Below are 18,445 nucleotides of genomic sequence, written 5' to 3'. Positions count from 1 at the left end.
AATCAGATGTCATCTTCTATAAATTAACCAATTTTCCTTTTTTTAAATTTTTTAATTCTTTCAAATACTATATTTTTCCTCAGCATTATTTCCTTTCCTTCTCATGCTAACTCATATACCTATTTTCTTGATCACATTTCCTCCCAAAGGCCAACAAATTATTCTTTCCATTACATGCAAAAATTTTTCCTAACCCTGCCCCCACCTCGAAGCCCTCAATTCTGCCTCTCTCTCTCTCTATTTTGCCCCTGTCTCAAACATAGCAAAATCAGTAACAGAACACAGATGTCATTTCTATTTCTTCATCTACTAGTCTTATTTTAAAATATCTTCAGTCTTGCTCTACTCTAACCAATCTTCAGAAATTAATTTTATGAAAGTCACTAACTGCTAAATGCAACCATATAACTGCATCCCTTTTCATTTCTCCTCTAATTTGGCTCTAACCTATCTAAATCTGCTGCTATTCATGCCTACCTATTCATATTCAGTTATTTATTTACATTATAAATACCACAAACTATTCTGAGGTCCCAGAGCAAGATACTCTGTTTTGTTTTGTTTTTACCTGCCCTTTCCTGGGGCTTTTTTTCTCAACCAAAAATGTTCTTCCTCAGATTCTTTAATGTGTTACCACCCAATTTCATCATGGCCTCCTTCATGAAATTTTTCTTGACTACCAGTTTTCATGAGATTCTTTAGAAAAAAATCTGAAATTTTTGTACAGTACTAAAGCCAGAGGTGGAATTACATCATTAAATCGGAAAAATCTATGAGGTCACGTTCAAAATGAAGGTTTACCTTTGATTAGTCCAGCTGCCTTTTCACTGGTATTGTTTCCTCCAAGTTCCATAGATTCATCATAAACATTACATTCCTAGATGAAAAGGCATATTTCTTACATAGTACTGCTGTCAGTTTTAAGTAAACTTAAAAATATATCCTAGTTTATACTGCTTTACTTTATACAATAAAGACTACTTAAATGGCTACCCTCTTCTGGAGCAATGCAAGGAGGTACATTAAGAGGAAAAATGTACAAATTGAAAAAAAGTTTTAACAGGTATCTAAAAAAAGAAAACTAGTCTGTCTCAACCTTTTCAAAAGAAATACAAAAAAGCAAACTTCAATTATAAATGGCATATTACTGTGAGAAACAGTCATGAATGAGATTTACTTCAAAATTAAAAGGAATTCTAACACTAGAAACTTTCAAACCTAGAGTCCCTTCTCAATAGATAACAGATCTATAATGAAGCTAAGCTGCCATTGACACCCTTTTTTTCTCTGTAATTCTTAGAGCGGGTAGATCCAATAGTCAGGTATCAGAGGGCCTGCTCCCCTGCTCTATCAGGGATTTTCCTGCCAATTCTTTGTTCTTTTCCCTTCCTGTTTCTTTGTTTCAAAAATGCATCTATGTGAGCACAAGAACTTCTATAAAAGCAAACTTTTATACTTCTCTGTGAAAATATTTTCAACTGAGTCTACTAGGGCAGGGTTCCTCCAATCTTAATTCTAGACTTGATTCTGTATGAAGGAATGACAAATAAAATTGGGTTTAATTAAATTAATTCTTTCAGTTTAAAAAGAAAGGTAGGTATATTGTGAAAGGAAGATCATTATTTTGAACCTCAGAGTGGGTTCAAGATTGGATAGCAGGAGTACAATGTAATTTTTACCTAGAATTAAGGCCAATAAAAGATATTTTATTTTATTTTTTAAAAGATAATTTTAAACATTTTATAAAATCCCACTAGAGTTTACATTTCTCTAAAAATGTGGTTAAAAAGAAAATCTATCCCCTTTCAACAGTATGAGTCTAAATAAATTAAAAATCCAAGATATACCATATTTAGAAATATGTGACTAGAAATTAGATAATTAATTTTTAAAAGCATTAGCTCCAAGAAGCAGATGTTAAAAATGCCTTCAGTCAAGACAAGACATCTTACCCAGTCTTCCTCAGTAATCAGCATAATCACTTATATTAAACAGCATGGAGAAATAATTTAAAATTTTATCTACAAAATAAAGGATGTCCTTTACATTATTCTTTTCACATTCAATGACTTGGCTCAGCAAACCTTTTCTTCATGAAGGTCAAAAAAAATGTACATATAAAGCCTAAACTATCAAATACTATGCTCCCATCTCATGGAATTTAGTTTTTACTCTGTAAGTTTGCAATATCCAAATCTATTTAACATAATGAAATTTCTATTGCAGTAAATGCCTGGCAGGAAATCACATTTTCAGTCTCAATTTCAACTAATGTAGCAAACAAAATATCATAAAGCCTTTCTACTACATAACACGTTAAATGCATGGCTGATCTTAAGGGGAAAAAAGAATGCCTTACTGTTAAACAGGTAATTAACAATGAAGTACTACATAGTCTTAGGTACTATTTTTCAGTTTTAGTAACTAAAATGTAGGGGAAAAAAAAAGGTAACAAGCACTGGAATATTCAGGGTAGGGGACTGAATCTTACATGTTAATACCATAGTTAAACTTCCAATAAAAGTACAAAGAAGGAAATGCAACTAAGCTTAGAAATTAAGAAAATGGAAAATAATAAACAGCGGTAGGAAACCGATATGCAGCATCTTTGAAAACGAAGAAATCAGAAGAACAGTAGCAGAGAAAAGTCCAAAAGAAAAAAATATTTTGCATATACCTTGTACTTAAATTATTTCCCATTTTAAGTTCTTTGGACTTTGAGTTGAGAATGAAGAACAACCATTTCATTCTAATAGCACTTATTTGCCTTATAAAACTAATTCTTTATTAATTCTTCGGTTTGGTTCACTCAGTCATGTCCGACTCTTTGCGACCCCATAAACCACAGCACACCAGGCCTTCCTGTCCATCACCAGCTACCAGAGTTTACCCAAACTCATGTCCATTGAGTTGGTGATGCCATCCAACCATGTCATCCTCTGTTGTCCCCTTCTCCTCCTGCCCTCAATCTTTCCCAGCCTTAAGGTCTTTTCCAATGAGTCAGCTCTTTGCACCAGGTGGCCAAAGTCCTGGAGTTTCAGCTTCAACATCAGTCCTTCCAATGAACACCCAGGACTGATCTCCTTTACTAAGGACTGGTTGGATCTTCTTGCAGTCCAAGGGACTCTCAAGAGTCTTCTCCAACATCACAGTTCAAAAGCATCAATTCTTCTGCACTCAGCTCTCTTTATAGTCCAACTCTCATATCCATACATGACTACTGGAAAAGCCATAGCCTTGACTAGATGGAACTTTGTTGACAAAGTAATGCTCTGCTTTTTAACATGCTATCTAGGTTGACCATAATTTTCTTTCCAAAGAGTTAAGCGTCTTTTAATTTCATGGCTGCAATCACCATCTGCAGTGATTTTGAAGCCAAAGAAAATAAAGTCAGCCACTGTTTCCACTGTTTCCCCATAGATCTGCCATGAAGTGATGGGACTGGATGCCATGATCTTAGTTTTCTGAATGTTGAGCTTTAAGCCAACTTTTTCACTCTCCTCTTTCACTTTCATCAAGAGGCTCTTTAGTTCTTCTTCACTTTCTGCCAAAAGGGTGGTGTCACCTGCATATCTGAGGCTACTGATATTTTTCCCGGCAATCTTGATTCCAGCTTGTGCTTCATCCAGCCCAGTGTTTCTCATGACGTACTCTGCATATAAGTTAAATAAGCAGGGTGACAATATACAGACTTGATGTACTCCTTTTCCTATTTGGAACCAGTCTGTTGTTCCATGTCCTGTTCTAACTTGCTTCCTGACCTGCATACAGGTTTCTCAAGAGGCAGGTCAGGTGGTCAGGTATTCCCAGCTCTTTCAGAATTTTCCACAGTTTATTGTGATCCACACAGTCAAAGGCTTTGGCATAGTCAATAAAGCAGAAATAGATGTTTTTCTGGAACTCTCTTGCTTTTTCCATGATCCAGCAGATGTTGGCAATTCGATCTCTGGTTCCTCTGCCTTTTCTAAATCCAGCTTGAACATCTGGAAGTTCACAGTTCACGTATTGCTGAAGCCTGGCTTGCAGAATTTTGAGCATTACTTTACTAGTGTGTGAGATGAGTGCGATTGTGCAGCAGTTTGAGCATTCTTTGGCATTGCCTTTCTTTGGGATTGGAATGAAAACTGACCTTTTCCAGGCATGTAGCCACTGCTGAGTTTTCCAAATTTGCTGGCATATTGAGTGCAGCACTTTCACAGCATCATCTTTCAGGATTTGAAATAGCTAAACTGGAATTCCATCACCTCCACTAGCTTTGTTTGTAGTGATGCTTCCTAAGGCCCACTTGACTTCACATTCCAGGATGTCTGGCTCTAGGTCAGTGATCACACCATTGTGATTATCTGGGTCATGAAGATCTTTTTTGTATAGTTCTTGCCACCTCTTCTTAACATCTTCTGCTTCTGTTAGGTCCAGACCATTTCTGCTCTTTATTGAGCCCATTTTTGCATGAAATGTTCTCTTGGTATCTCTAATTTTCTTGAAGTGATCTCTAGTCCTTCCCACTCTATTGTTTTCCTCTATTTCTTTGCACTGATTGCAAAAGAAGGCTTTCTTATCTCTCCTTGCTATTCTTTGGAACTCTGCATTCAAATGGGTATATCTTTCCTTTTTTCCTTTGCTTTTCGCTTCTCTTCGTTTCACAGCTATTTGTAAGGCCTCCTCAGACAGCCATTTTGCTTTTTTCCATTCCTTTTCCATGGGGATGGTCTTGCTCCTGTCTCCTATACAATGTCACGAACCTCCATCCATAGTTCATCAGGCACTGTATCAGACCTATTTCCTTAATCTATTTCTCACTTGCACTGTACAATCATACGGGATTTGATTTAGGTCATACCTGAATGGTCTAGTGGTTTTCCCCACTGTCTTCAATTTCAGTCTGAATTTGGCAATAAGGAGTTCATGATCTGAGCCACAGTCAGCTCCTGGTCTTGTTTTTGTTGACTGTATAGAGCTTCTCCATCTTTGGCTGCAAAGAACAGAATCAATCTGATATTGGTGTCAACCATCTGGTGATGTCCATGTGAAGAGTCTTCCCTTGTGTTGTTGGAAGAGGGTGTTTGCTATGACCAGTGCATCCTCTTGGCAGAATCTATTAGCCTTTGCCCTGCTTCATTCTGTACTCCAAGGCCAAATTTGCCTGTTACTCCAGGTGTTTCTTGACTTCCTACTTTTGCATTCCAGTCCCCTATAATGAAAAGGACATCTTTTGGGGGGTTAGTTCTAAAAGGTCTTGTAGGTCTTCATAGAACTGTTCAGCTTCAGCTTTTTCAGTGTTACTGCTCTGGGCATAGACTTGGATTACTGTGATATTGAATGGTTTGCCTTGGAAACGAACAAAGATTATTCTGTCATTTTTGAGATTGCATCCAAGTACTGCATTTCGGACTCTTCTGTTGACTCTGATGGCTACTGCATTTCTTCTAAGGGATTCCTGCCCACAGTAGTAGATATAATGGTCATCTGAGTTAAATTCACCCATTCCAGTCCATTTTAGTTCGCTTATTCCTAGAATGTCGACGTTCACTCTTGCCATCTCCTGTTTGACCACTTCCAATTTGCCTTGATTCACGGACCTAACATTCCAGGTTCCTATGCAATATTGCTCTTTACAGCATTGGACCTTGCTTCTATCACCAGTCACATCTTCAGCTGGGTATTGTTTTTTGCTTTGGCTCCATCCCTTCATTCTTTCTGGAGTTATTTCTCCACTGATCTCCAGTAGTATACTGGGGACCTACCGTCCTGGGGAGTTCATCTTTCAGTGTCCTATCTTTTTGGCTTTTCATACTGTTCATGGGGTTCTCAAGGCAAGAATACTGAAGTGGTTCTGAATATAAATATATTATATGTATATTTACTATATATAAAAACATACATAAGTTAAGTATCAAGAATAGTCACCCATACACTCATCAATAAGACAGAATTATCACTATTAACATTTTGGCACATACAGTACGTGTGACTACACTTAAGACATATACAAATATGTATTTACAAATGAAGATTCAAATTCTATAGAAGATGTACCTGGCCTCATTTTTTTAACTAAAAAAGATCATGCAAGTATTCTTCAAAAATAGGATTTTATAGTTTGATAATAAGTTAATTATCATCTTATTAAAAGGTATTGCTTTTCTGCCTTTAAAATAATGCTGGGGTAATAAAGCTGTATTTTTCTCATTGGAATAAATATATTTCTGACAACTTCTTCAGACAATTTTTTTAAACGGCATTATTGAGTCAAAGATTATAAATGCTTTTAATGCTTCTGATACATATTACCAAACTGACTTCAAAATGTAGTATCAACTTTTACTCTCATCAGCAATATACAAGGCCATTCATCATACCTCTAAAAACTGGGTATTATCAACTTTTTGCCAATAATTTTTTAATGACAAAATAAGTTTTACAATAAACCAGAGAGCTTAGGAAAAGAACACTAATACTTTACCTTCTTCAGTTGATTTTTCTTAATTCTTTCAACAGGAAGAGACTTGCCATCATGGAAGTTGGTAAGAATCACTGCAATGGCTGTCAGAGTTTTGCCCTATAAAATGTTTTACAAAGAAAAACGATCAGATTCTGAAACCCAGAATACCAGGTAACATTTCAAAACCAATTTTTCAAATAAAGTAAAAAAAAAAATCAAATAGCATTCAGGGCCACAGAAGTGTCCTGATTATTATGCTAAATAATATACATATTAATGAAGTTATTTCACTGATTACATTAGGAAATGTCTTACCATTCTGTATTACTGGGAGTTATTAAGCAATTTACTCTAAAATACCATAAGCATCTTTGAGAAATGTTATTTTATTGAACAACTGCCATTTAAAATTTCACATTTAACCCTGAACTAATAACTTTATCATGAAACCACAACTATTTGCTTGCCATATAATTCAAAGCTAACTTAAAATGATTAGTAATTCCAGTATGAACATGAGTCATTATTTTATTAAACTTAATTTCAAAACTTAAAGGCTATTCCTTATCAATACAGCATAAAGGACAAGATACTTCTTTTGTATTTTTTAAAAGCAGAAATATAAAAATTTTCATTATTTTCCACTATTTAGCTGAATTTATAGTGAGCAACACAGAAATAAATCTCTTTCAAGTTGGAAGCAGTGTAAAGCAGCTGTTTTCAAAGTGTGGTCCACAGCTCAAAGGGTCCCTAGGGCCCTTTCAGGAGTGTGTGTAGTCAAAAATATTTTGATATTACTCAAACTTTGTGTTGGATATTTGTAGTAATTCCACAAAATTGCAATGGTGGGCAAAGCTGCTGCTGCTGCCTTAGCATGAAACAAAGTAGTTGGCACTGTACTATACCAGGAGTCATCGTATTTCTAACTAACACATACAGTAAAAAGAAAAAAAATGTTTAAGAATACTCTTGATAAAGCAGTACACATTCATTTTACCAAATCTCACCTCTTTAAGTATGGATCTTTTAACTATTCTTGTAATAAGATGGGAAGAACACAAAATACTTCTTTTGCATACCAAAACATGAACGTTATCTACAGAAAAATCACTTGAGACTGAACTGCAGCTCAACTAACTACCACACATTATCATTTTCAAGTATCATCATTCTAACTTGAAAGAATGACTGACAGCTAGTTATTTATGATTGAGTGGCAGACATTTTCTTGAAAAATGAATAAAGTGAGCCTATGAACAAAGTGAGCCCATCAATTCCAAAGGAAAAAACTGACAATGTTTGTGGTTAATGATAAAATTTGAGCTTTTAAGCAAAATTTATATTAGAAAACTTGTATCAACACCATAAGCACAGAAGCTTCCCAAATGTAAATGTCTTTCTTAGTAAGATCAGAAGTAATACCAATGAATGTAAAATTTTTTATATTATATAATGAAATGTATCAACATTTGGCAGATCTGTGTAACTCAGTGAACCAATTTATTCCAAATGAGCAATACCTAATGTTACAAAATCATCCATGGATAAAATATCCATGCAATGTGCAGCTACACCAATGAATTTTAACAGAACAGAGTACAAAAGTTCACTGACATGATACTTAATTTTTACATTATCAGAATTTCCCTGGCAGTCTAGGGGTTAAGACTCTGCACTCCCAGTGTAGAGAGCACAGGTTCAATCCCTGGTTGGGGAACTAAGATCCTGCATGCCACATGGCACAGCCAAAAAGAAAAGTTCCAGATTATAACTATTAACCTTTAATAGGGATTTCACTGGTGGTCTGGCAGTTAAGAATCCACTTTCCAATGCAGTGGATGTGGATTCGAGCCCTGGCTAAGGAACTAAGATCACAAATGCTCAGGGGGATCTAGGCCCATGCCCCACAACTACAGAGCCCACATGTTCTGGAGCCCATGCCACAACTACCACTACTAGACAGAAGCCCACAAGCTGTAACACAGGAGTGGGTAGCCTATCCCTTCTCCAGTGGATCTTCTCGACCCAAGAATCGAACTGGAGTCTCCTGCAAGGCAAGCGGATTCTTCACCAACTGAGCTATCAGGGAGACCCTTTAATAAACTAACACTTGCTTAATTCTGATCTTCTAGCAAAGAAGATCTAGTTATCAAAAAAAACTGCTAAAGTACACCTCTTTCAAATACATATCTCTGTGAGGACTAATCTTCTCTGTATATCTCAATGAAAACAACAGAATGAATGAAAAAACAGGTATAACAAATCACCTATCAAGTATTAAGCTACACATTAAAGAGACTTGCAAAAATGTAAAACAATGCCAGTTTTCTCATCAAAACTGTTTTCGTTTTGGAGTGCACTTTTCACTGAAAACTATGCTAGTTCTGTTAGCAAGTAATGAGTTAAAATGAAAAATTCATTTTATTATCAAAACCAAAAAGTATAAAAAATGCTAATGTAACAAATCATATTTTTCCTTTAATAAAACCTATAAAAGATAAGCAATCTTAAATTTCAAAAGAAATTGAGAAACATGTTTATATCATTACTGCCAATTATTTTAATTGTACCTTGGGCAAACAAGCCAAAAGAAAGAAAAAGAAGAAAAATTCGGCAGTATTTTAAGTGAAAACCATAGGAAAAACTACATTCTACACTAACAGTGTTATCTATTCCAATACTGGCACCAATATATTCCCATCTCTATCTACTTTAAGATTACTTCATATAAATCTTAAGCTACTTAACTTCCCTGGTGCCCAGAGGAGAAGAGCCTGCATGGAAATGAAGGGGACATAGGTTCAATCCCTGGACTAAAAAGAGAGCACATGCGACAGGGCAGCTAACCCTGTTCTTCATAACTACTGAGTCTGTGCTCTGAAGTCCACAAGCTGCAACTACTTAGCCTGTGTGCCACAATTACTGAAGCCTGTGAGCTCTGGAGCCTGTGCTCCACTACAAGAGAAGCCACTGCAATGAGAAGCCTGCTCACTTCAACTGGAGAGTGGCCCTTGCTTGCCACAAGAGAAAGCCTGTGTGCAGCAATAAAGACCCAATGAAGTCAAATAAATAAAGTTAAAAAAAAAACTTAGTTAAAAAATAAAATGTTACAAACTTAATAAAAAATATAATTACCAAACCCATATCATCAGCTAAAATTCCTCCATGAACATTTTCTGGTCGGTCCTTTTCAGAAAAATTTGTTATTGTGTTATAGTATAAGTCACTTCGCTGTTCCCAAAATGGTGGAAGTTCTTCACTGTTTTCCCGTGAAACCATCCAAGCTAGAGCTTGTTTTTGATGTGGAAGCAATGGTGTTTCAATAGCCTGTAAGAAATGTCATAAACAGAAATACAGTAAGTCCTTTCTTATAATAAACCCCACAAAGAATCTGGAAAACAGTTGATCTTCTGATCAAAAAAAAATGTATATAGTAACACTACATTTTAAAATTTCGAATAGTTTTAGATAGAAAATACTGGCTCAGTACCTCAGCGGGTTCCATTTCCTGAGTTTTATCATCTTCTTTTAAATCTTCAAACAATTTGTCAAACTCAGTCTTAAGCTACCATAAAGAGCAACAAGAAACATAGTGAAACAAACCAATTAATAACTGCACTTAATTCAGAGACTTAAGTCATTTAACTCAAAGCGTTGCATACCAAAAGGTACATAAAATATATTAATTCTTTGAGATACTACACTGCTCTGTTATAGTTGAAAAAATATAGGATGTAGTTCGACGTCCTGGGTTTCAGTCACAGCTCTGTCACAAACAAACCTTTATATAACTTTGGGCAAGACATTTAATTTATATGGCCCTGTATCTTATTACTGCAAAACAAACAGAATGAACTAGATTTACAGTGTATCTAAGGTTCCTTCTGCCACTGAAATTCTGATTCTACTAGCTGTATTCAAACCATTTTAGCAGATCCTATCAGGTATATTTGACTTTTTCAAGTAAATGACATTACATTGATTAATACTATAATCAGAAACTTGCTATGTGCAACAAAATATTACAATAATTTCAATCTTAATGCTAATTTAGTTGATTCTTTAAACTGATCTTGTCCAATTTTATAGTAACATATGTGTTATAATTATTTTTGTAAATTACCAAATAAATACAGAACATCAGTCCAGAAGAAACCATGCCAAGTCTAAAAGTGAAGAAAGGTAATCTGGGGTTTACCCACTAGACACAGGCTCATGCCATTCTAACAATGAACAGAGAAAACACACTAACTACCTTAGAATATAAAAAGGCTAACACTGATGCTGCTGCTGCTGCTGCTAAGTCACTTCAGTCATGTTCGACTCTGTGTGACCCCACAGATGGCAGCCCACCAGGCTCCCCTGTCCCTGGGATTCTCCAGGCAAGAACACTGGAGTGGGTTGCCATTTCCTTCTCCAATGCATGAAAAGGAAAAGTGAAAGGGAAGTCGCTTAGTCGTGTCCGACTCTTCACGACCCCATGGACTGCAGCCTACCAGGCTCCTCCGTCCATGGGATTTTCCACGCAAGAGTACTGGAGTGGGGTGCCATCCCCTTCTCCAACACTGATGAGTAGAGACCAAAAAAAAAGTTTTAATTTTTTTTTTTATGTAATTGTGTAATTGGAAGATTGATTTCACTATTTTATATCCATTTTCCCCCAAACTAACCCAATGTAATTCCCTGGTGGCTCAGACGGTAAAGCATCTGCCTGCAATGTGGGAGATCCAGGTTCAATCCCTGGGTTAGGAAGATCCCCTGGAGAAGGAAATGGCAACCCACTCCAGTACTCTTGCCTAGAAAATTCCATGGATGGAGGAGCTTGGTGGGCTACAGTCCATGGGGTCACAAAGAGTCAGACATGACTGAGCGACTTCACATACTTCACATAACCTAATGTAATAGTATCCTGGATCACAAAGTAGATAAAAGTAAGAAAAAGACTAAGGCCAAAGATTTGGAACTAGTTTTCCTTAGCACTGAATTTGCAATCTTACTGAAGGAATAAGTTTCAAGCTTCAATTTTTTAAAAATTATGAACACTTAAAAATTTTCAAATAATACAAAACATCAAAACACAATGAAATATTCCAGGTATATATAGCAATGTATGTCTCAATGTATGCCTGAATATACATATACACATATATTCCTTATCACTGCTTTCTTTATACATAAATATTTACAATATATTTTATTGATTCTACACTTCATAACAATATAAAATCACTAACACTAGCACATGCATACTTCTCTCATTTTTAAACATCAATCTTCAACATTTAAAACTCACTTTCAGGTTACAAAATTTTAAAAAAGCACACCTGTTCTGTTGTCATCTGTACTGCAGCATGAACTGGCATACTGTAGCTTGGTCCAGCTCTTCCAGTGCCCCAACCACTTTCCAAACTGAACCCTAAAGCTATAATTTACAAAATGAAAGAATACAAAATTATCTTTTAGTAAATTGTTTTTAAAGCTTGTCTAATAAGCTAAATTAAAACTTTCCTTAATATATGTTTTAAATATTTTAAAGGTAAATTTCCAAGGTCATTCAAAAAATACATTAAAAGAATTTCACATGATTTGAACTTTTGAAACACAAATAATACTTTTTCATTCTCTATTAGGAAATTATTTTTATCTATTACTTATTAAAAAGAATGTTTAAAATCAGGGATTTCCAGGTATTATCACTGGGGGAAATCTGGGGAGGGCCCTCCCTGTACATTTTTCTGTGTGTGTGTGCAACCTCCTATGAATCTATTGTTACTTCAAAACAAAGAAAAGAAATTCAGGGATCTCCTTAAAAATAGTCCTAAAAAAGAACTTGGAGGCTTCAGTACTAATTAGTCAACCAAACTCAAAACTATTACTTAAGAGAATAAATGTTTTATAATTCTGGCATCTTACAGTATCAAAATAATAGTATATTAAACCCTAAACTTACATTTTGGTGCAGGTCCCAATTTAAATCCACGTTTCTTTAACTCATCTAAAACTGCTTTTCTATTTTCTTCTTTTCCCCAAAATGTCATTTGCAGAGGCATGGTAAAAGTATTGTTTGCACCAAAAGGAACTATCCTATTATAATTAAGGGAAAAAAATGAGAAGTTATAGTTATTTTTTTACATTTAAGTCCCATTAAGAATCATGTTAAATAACTGTCACGTGCAAATTTTACTTGGAAGTAAAACAGAGAGAGATTGTGGAGGACAGAGAAGCCTAGAGTGCTACAGTCCACGGGGTTGCAAAGAGTCGGACATGAATGAGCAACTGAACAACAACAGAAAGTATCTAACTGGGCAGACTAGCAAGAAAAAGAACATGGAGGAGGACCAATAATGAGAAGGTAAGGGCAGTTTTTAGGATCAGAATGCCAGAAGAAACTGAGATAGAAGTGTTTAAATACATAAGATAACCTATTACCAAGGTTGTAAGATAAGTAAAATAGTAAGTTTACTTGAGAAGGTAGAGCTTTCACTAACAGAACCACCGCGTGTAGCAACCCAATCTGAGAAAATGGGGAATGATTTCAAAGAATTATTTCTGATTCAGGATTTATTGAAAGTTTACTCTCAACATCTGAAAAGCCTGAGAAAGGAAATGAACTGAAAAAGGAGAAAACAAGTAAATAAGTGAGAAGACACTGCTAAGTATTTATCTTCCAAACTCACCTTTAAATATTCTACACAATCTACACTAAAATTTAGATCACAAACATAAATGCATACAAAACATAACCAAGGAGACTGAGTTTTAAAAAAGGAACAGGTGGTAAAACTAAGAAGTGATATGCCTAATTAATGCAACAGCTGCTACCTAGCTCCAGTCAAATGATGTCAAGTGGAAATCAGTATCCTGCATTACCAGATCTTCCATTTATCAAGAGAAAACTTTGTAAAAAATGTTTTATAATTAGGGAAAAAATAATATGCATAAAATGCAGAACATCCAGATATTTTAATACTGGAAATAACCAAAAAAATTTAAACACTGCAGGCAAAATCAAACTCATCTGGAACTGATCAGACTATCAGCTTACAACCAGATTTAAACAAACATTCCCAAACTTCTAAAATCAATACATTAAAAGGCCTTTTTTTCTCCTCAAAAAAATTAGAGATACCAAGGGAACATTTCATGCAAAGATGGGCACAATATAGAACAGAATTGGTATGGACCTAACAGAAGCAGAAGATATTAAGCAGAGGTGGCAAGAATACACAAAAGAACTATACAAAGAAGATAACCACCAAAGATAACAAAGAAGATAAACCCAGATAACCACGATGGTGCGATCACTCACCTAGAGCAAGACATTGTGGGCAGTCAGGTGGGCCTTAGGAAGTATCACTACGAACAAAGCCAGTAGAAATGACAGAATTCTAGCTGAGCTATTTCAAAGACTAAAAGATGATGCTGTGAAAGTGCTGCACTCAATATGCCAGCAAATTTGGAAAACTCAGCAGTGGCCACAGGACTGGAAAAGGTCAGTTTTCATTCCAATCCCAAAAAAAGGCAATGCCAAATAATGTTCAAACTACTGCACAATTAAACTCATTTCACACACTAGCAAGGTCATGCTCAAAATGCTCCAAGCTAAGCTTCAATAGTACATGAACCGAAAACTTCTGGATGTACAAGCTCGATTTAGAAAAGGCAGAGGAACCAGAGATCAAATTGCCAACATCCACTGGATCATAGAAAAAGCAAGAGAATTCCAGAAAAACATCTGCTTCATTGACTATGCTAAAGCCTGTGTGGATCACAACAAACTGGAAAATTCTTTAAGAGATGGGAATACCAGACCACCTTACCTGCCTCCTAAGAAATATGTACACAAGGTCAAGAACCAACACTCAGAATCGGACATGAAACAACCGACTGGTTCCAAACTGGGAAAGGAGTACGTCAAGGCTATATATTGTCCCCTGCTTATTTAACTTACATGCAGAGTACATCATGCAAAATGCCAGGCTGAATGAAGCACAAGCTGGAATCAAGATTGCTAGGAGAACTATGAATAACCTTACACATGCAGATGATACCATCCTTATGGCAGAAAGCGAAGAGAAACAAAAGAGCCTCTTGATGAAAAGAGGAGAGTGAAAAAGCTAGCTTAAAACTCAACATTCAAAAAACTAAAATCATGGTGGACAAAGGTCCATCTAGTTAAAGCTATGGGTTTTTCCAATAGTCACGTATAGATGTGAAAGTTGGACCAAAAAGAAGGCTGAGTGCTGAAGAACCGATGCTTTTGCACTGTGGTGTTGGAGAAGATACTATAGAGTCCCTTGGAGAGCAAGAAGATCAAACCAGTCAATCGTAAAGAAAATCAACGCTGAATATTCACGCTGGATGAACTCATGCCAAAGCTGAAGCTCCAATACTTTGGCCAACTGATGCGAAGAGCCCACTCATTGGAAAAGATCCCGATGCTGGGCTGGGAAAGATAGAAGCCAGGAGGAGAAGGGAACAACAGAGGATGAGATGGTTGGATGGCATCACCGACTCAATGGACATGAGTTTGAGCAAGCGCTGGGAGGTGGTAAAGGACAGGGAAGGCTGGCGTGCTGCAGTCCATGGGTTCGCAAAGAGTCAGACATGACTGAGTGACTGAACAACAACAAAAAGGCTTTTTTTCCTAAAAGATTGTGTGGACTTTCTAATATTTGAACCAAAGTCTCTTTTTCTCCATGGTAATAATTTACCAGGAAAGTGAGGGAATAGCTATCTGATGGTTAGGGTAGTGCAGGCAGATGATAAAATGAAAACATTTACTGAACATATACTAAAGGTATAGTCACAGAAGTTGTCAGAGCAACTATACATATCCTTAAATTCAAGATCACCACAATTCACAATTATTAAAACTAAACTCCAAAAGTGCATTACCCTTCAATTTGTGCCAATTTGTTGTCCATGATATAGGCCAAGGCAGCTGCAAGATCTTTCTTTATATGACCAACCTGATTTCCATTCACATTGTTTACTTTAATTGCATTCTTATCATAGGGGTTATTCGGCTCTCGTTGTAATGCAACCATTTCATTATTATTAACCTAATAAAAATAAACAGATATGTTATAAATAATAAATATATGATAGATTTCACTGTATTTTATCTGGGATTTCCATTCATTTTTTTAATGCTTGCTGAATAACACCACACATAAGAAATGTACATTTTCTTAGACTCATATTTCTATAGAAATATTAGAGAATATATTTTAAAATAATTCTTTTGCAGTATTTTCCTAATTTACATTAATTGGAAAGCTAAAAAAATCCTTGATATATAAAAGGTATAATCAAAACTAACAGATACACATTATATAAAATTCCCAACATAAGTTCAAAAACAGATAATCTCTTGAATGCTTATTACATACCAAACATTGTTCTAAGTACCTTAAACAGACTGACTTTCAAAACTGTCACAACCCTACTGGTAGGTCTTATCATTATCTCCATTTTGCAGATGAAGACACTAAAGCACAGGAAAGTTAAGTAACTTGTCCAAGGTCATAAAGTTAATAAGTAGCAGAGCTTAGAATTTGAATCCAGGCAGGCTGGTTCCTAAGCCTAAGTTCTCCAGAATCTGAAAGGGGAAAAAGGTATTAATTTTAAGTCAGAATGGAAGTGGATCAAGAAAACACATCCAGCCTTCAACTCCTGCCATTATCTGATTCCACTTAATTAAAAACTGCCAATTTTCTAATTGAAAATGAAAGAGTAAAGATTTCCAAAAATTGTCTCTTCCATAAAAGCAATAAAAAATCTGGCAAAAACTCAATCAACTTTCTCAGAACTCTGGAAACTAACCTAAGTGTCACAGAAACCTGGGGAGTCTTAATTCAAGAAAACAGCTGAGTATCAATGCCCTAGTCTCATCTCCAGCTCTCAGTTCATGATAGCCTTTTGAAATAGAACAACCTGCTGGAATTTTCAGTACAGCCTGGTAGTTACCAGAGTAAGCATACTGAAGTAGAATCTTCCAAAGATTCATTTCTATATAATTGTCATTTGACTGGTATGGTGGTTCCCTAGAAGACTCCCACTTACAAAGCTGTTTCTGCCTGACCTCTGAACTAACCCAGTACATAAAACCTTCTCCCTTCGGTGGGTGTTTATAAAAAACAATTTTACAGGGACCTCCCTAGTGGTCCAGTGGTCAAGACTCCACATTCCCAACACAGGGGCCCAAGTTCAATCCCTCGTTAGGGAACTAGATCCAATGTGCCACAACTAAAAACTAGTACAGCCAAGTAAATAAATAAAAATATTTTTTTAAAAATTTACAAGCAATGACTAATAGCTGAGGCAAACAAAACAATAACCAAAGAGTTTAAAAGGAAAAAGCGGAAAATAAGATATCCATAGGGGCTTTGAAAAGCTCCAGCATATTCCTGGGAATCTAGAAGGGCAAAAGCAAGCACATGGCTATTTGCATGCCCAGCATTGTGCACATGTTCAAGAAAGACCTGAGAGGCCCTAAACTCTTACCTCTGGCTAAACTTGAAGATCTGAACAGGCAGAAGATAAAGGCTAAGTCACAGTTGTCGACTATCAGTCTGAGTGTTGAAGGAGTGCCCCAAATGCACACAGGTCCTCTCAGTAAAGACTGGGAAATTTACTGGTTCTAGTTCAATCATTAGCTGACCACTAGTTTGGCCACCTCATGAGAAGAGTTGACTCACTGGAAAACACTCTGATGCTGGGAGGGATTGGGGGGCAGGAGGAGAAGGGGATGACAGAGGATGAGATGACTGGACGGCATCACTGACTCGATGGACATGAGTCTGAGTGAACTTCGGGAGGTGGTGATGGACAGGGTCTGAGTGAACTCCGGGAGTTGGTGATGGACAGGGAGGCCTGGCATGCTGTGATTCATGGGGTCACAAAGAGTCGGACACAACTGAGTGACAGAACTGAACTGAACTGAACTGAAGCTAACCAAATACAGCTATCAGTCGCCATAGACAGCAAAAACTTTTACAAGGTTAATTTAGAAAAGTTACTAAACAAACAATAATTACTAAAATCAATAACAACCAGTAACTATGGGGAGAAGAATATGATTTTGAGAGTTTCCACATTATTTTTTTGTTGTTGTTCACATTCTTTATCTCACGTAGATTATTCTTTTAATTGAAGTATAGTTGATTTACACTGCTGTGCTAGTTTCACGTGTACAACAGTGATTCAGTTATACATATATATATGTATATATATACATAGACACATATTTATATGTATAAAATCTGTATTATTTTTCATATTCTTTTCACTTAAAAGTCATTACAAAATGTCGTGTACAGGTCCCTGTGCTATATGGTAGGTGCTTATTGGTTCTACAGTAGTGTGTACATTTAATCCCAAACTCCTAATTTATCTCTCCCCCACTTCCCTTTTGGTAACTATGTCTTTGGACCTATTTCTGTTTCGTAAATAAGTTCATTTTTATCTTTTTTTTAGATTCCATGTATAAGTGATGTCATATAATACTTGTCTATCTCTGTCAGGTTTACTTCACTTAGTATGATAATCTTTAGGTCTATCCATGTTGCTGCAAATGGCATTATTTCATTCTTTCTTATGGCTGCATAATATTTCATTGTACAGATATACTATATTTTCTTTATCCATCCATCTGCTGATTGACATTTAGGTTGCTTCCATGTCCTGGCTATTGAAAATACTGCTGTGATGAACATTAGGCTGCACAAATCTTTTCAAATTATAGTTTTCCTCAGATATATGCCCAGGAATGGGACTGCAGGATGATTTAGAGTTGTCACATTATGCAAAGTGTCTAATTTTCAACAACAAAAAAAACATGAGACATGCAAAGAAATGAGAAAGTATATCCACACATAGGAAAAATGCTATCAATTACCTATCCCTCAGGGAGCACAGATAACAACTAGAAAAAAACTTAAAAGTTTTAATTTTAAATATGTTCAAAGACCTAAAGCAAACCATTTCTAAAGAACTAAA

The 18,445-nt window shown here is 35.9% G+C and overlaps 1 protein-coding gene across 1 annotated transcript in view; it reads right to left on the bottom strand.

The window, feature by feature from the left end:
- HLTF (helicase like transcription factor) overlaps nucleotides 1-18,445 on the bottom strand; it is a 57,366-nt gene that overhangs the window by 31,462 nt on the left and 7,459 nt on the right. Inside the window, exons 3-9 of the mRNA XM_052641200.1 lie at nucleotides 15,341-15,507; nucleotides 12,393-12,526; nucleotides 11,767-11,864; nucleotides 9,933-10,007; nucleotides 9,578-9,769; nucleotides 6,464-6,559; nucleotides 802-877 (exon numbers count right to left, since the gene is read on the bottom strand). Of these exons, the coding sequence (XP_052497160.1) occupies nucleotides 802-877; nucleotides 6,464-6,559; nucleotides 9,578-9,769; nucleotides 9,933-10,007; nucleotides 11,767-11,864; nucleotides 12,393-12,526; nucleotides 15,341-15,507 (838 nt within the window). The remainder of the gene's footprint in view (nucleotides 1-801; nucleotides 878-6,463; nucleotides 6,560-9,577; nucleotides 9,770-9,932; nucleotides 10,008-11,766; nucleotides 11,865-12,392; nucleotides 12,527-15,340; nucleotides 15,508-18,445) is intronic.

Source organism: Budorcas taxicolor, chromosome 1 (genome assembly GCF_023091745.1).
Source record: "Budorcas taxicolor isolate Tak-1 chromosome 1, Takin1.1, whole genome shotgun sequence".
Classification (NCBI taxonomy): Eukaryota; Metazoa; Chordata; class Mammalia; order Artiodactyla; family Bovidae; genus Budorcas; species Budorcas taxicolor.
This window is presented reverse-complemented; position numbering and strand designations above follow the sequence as displayed.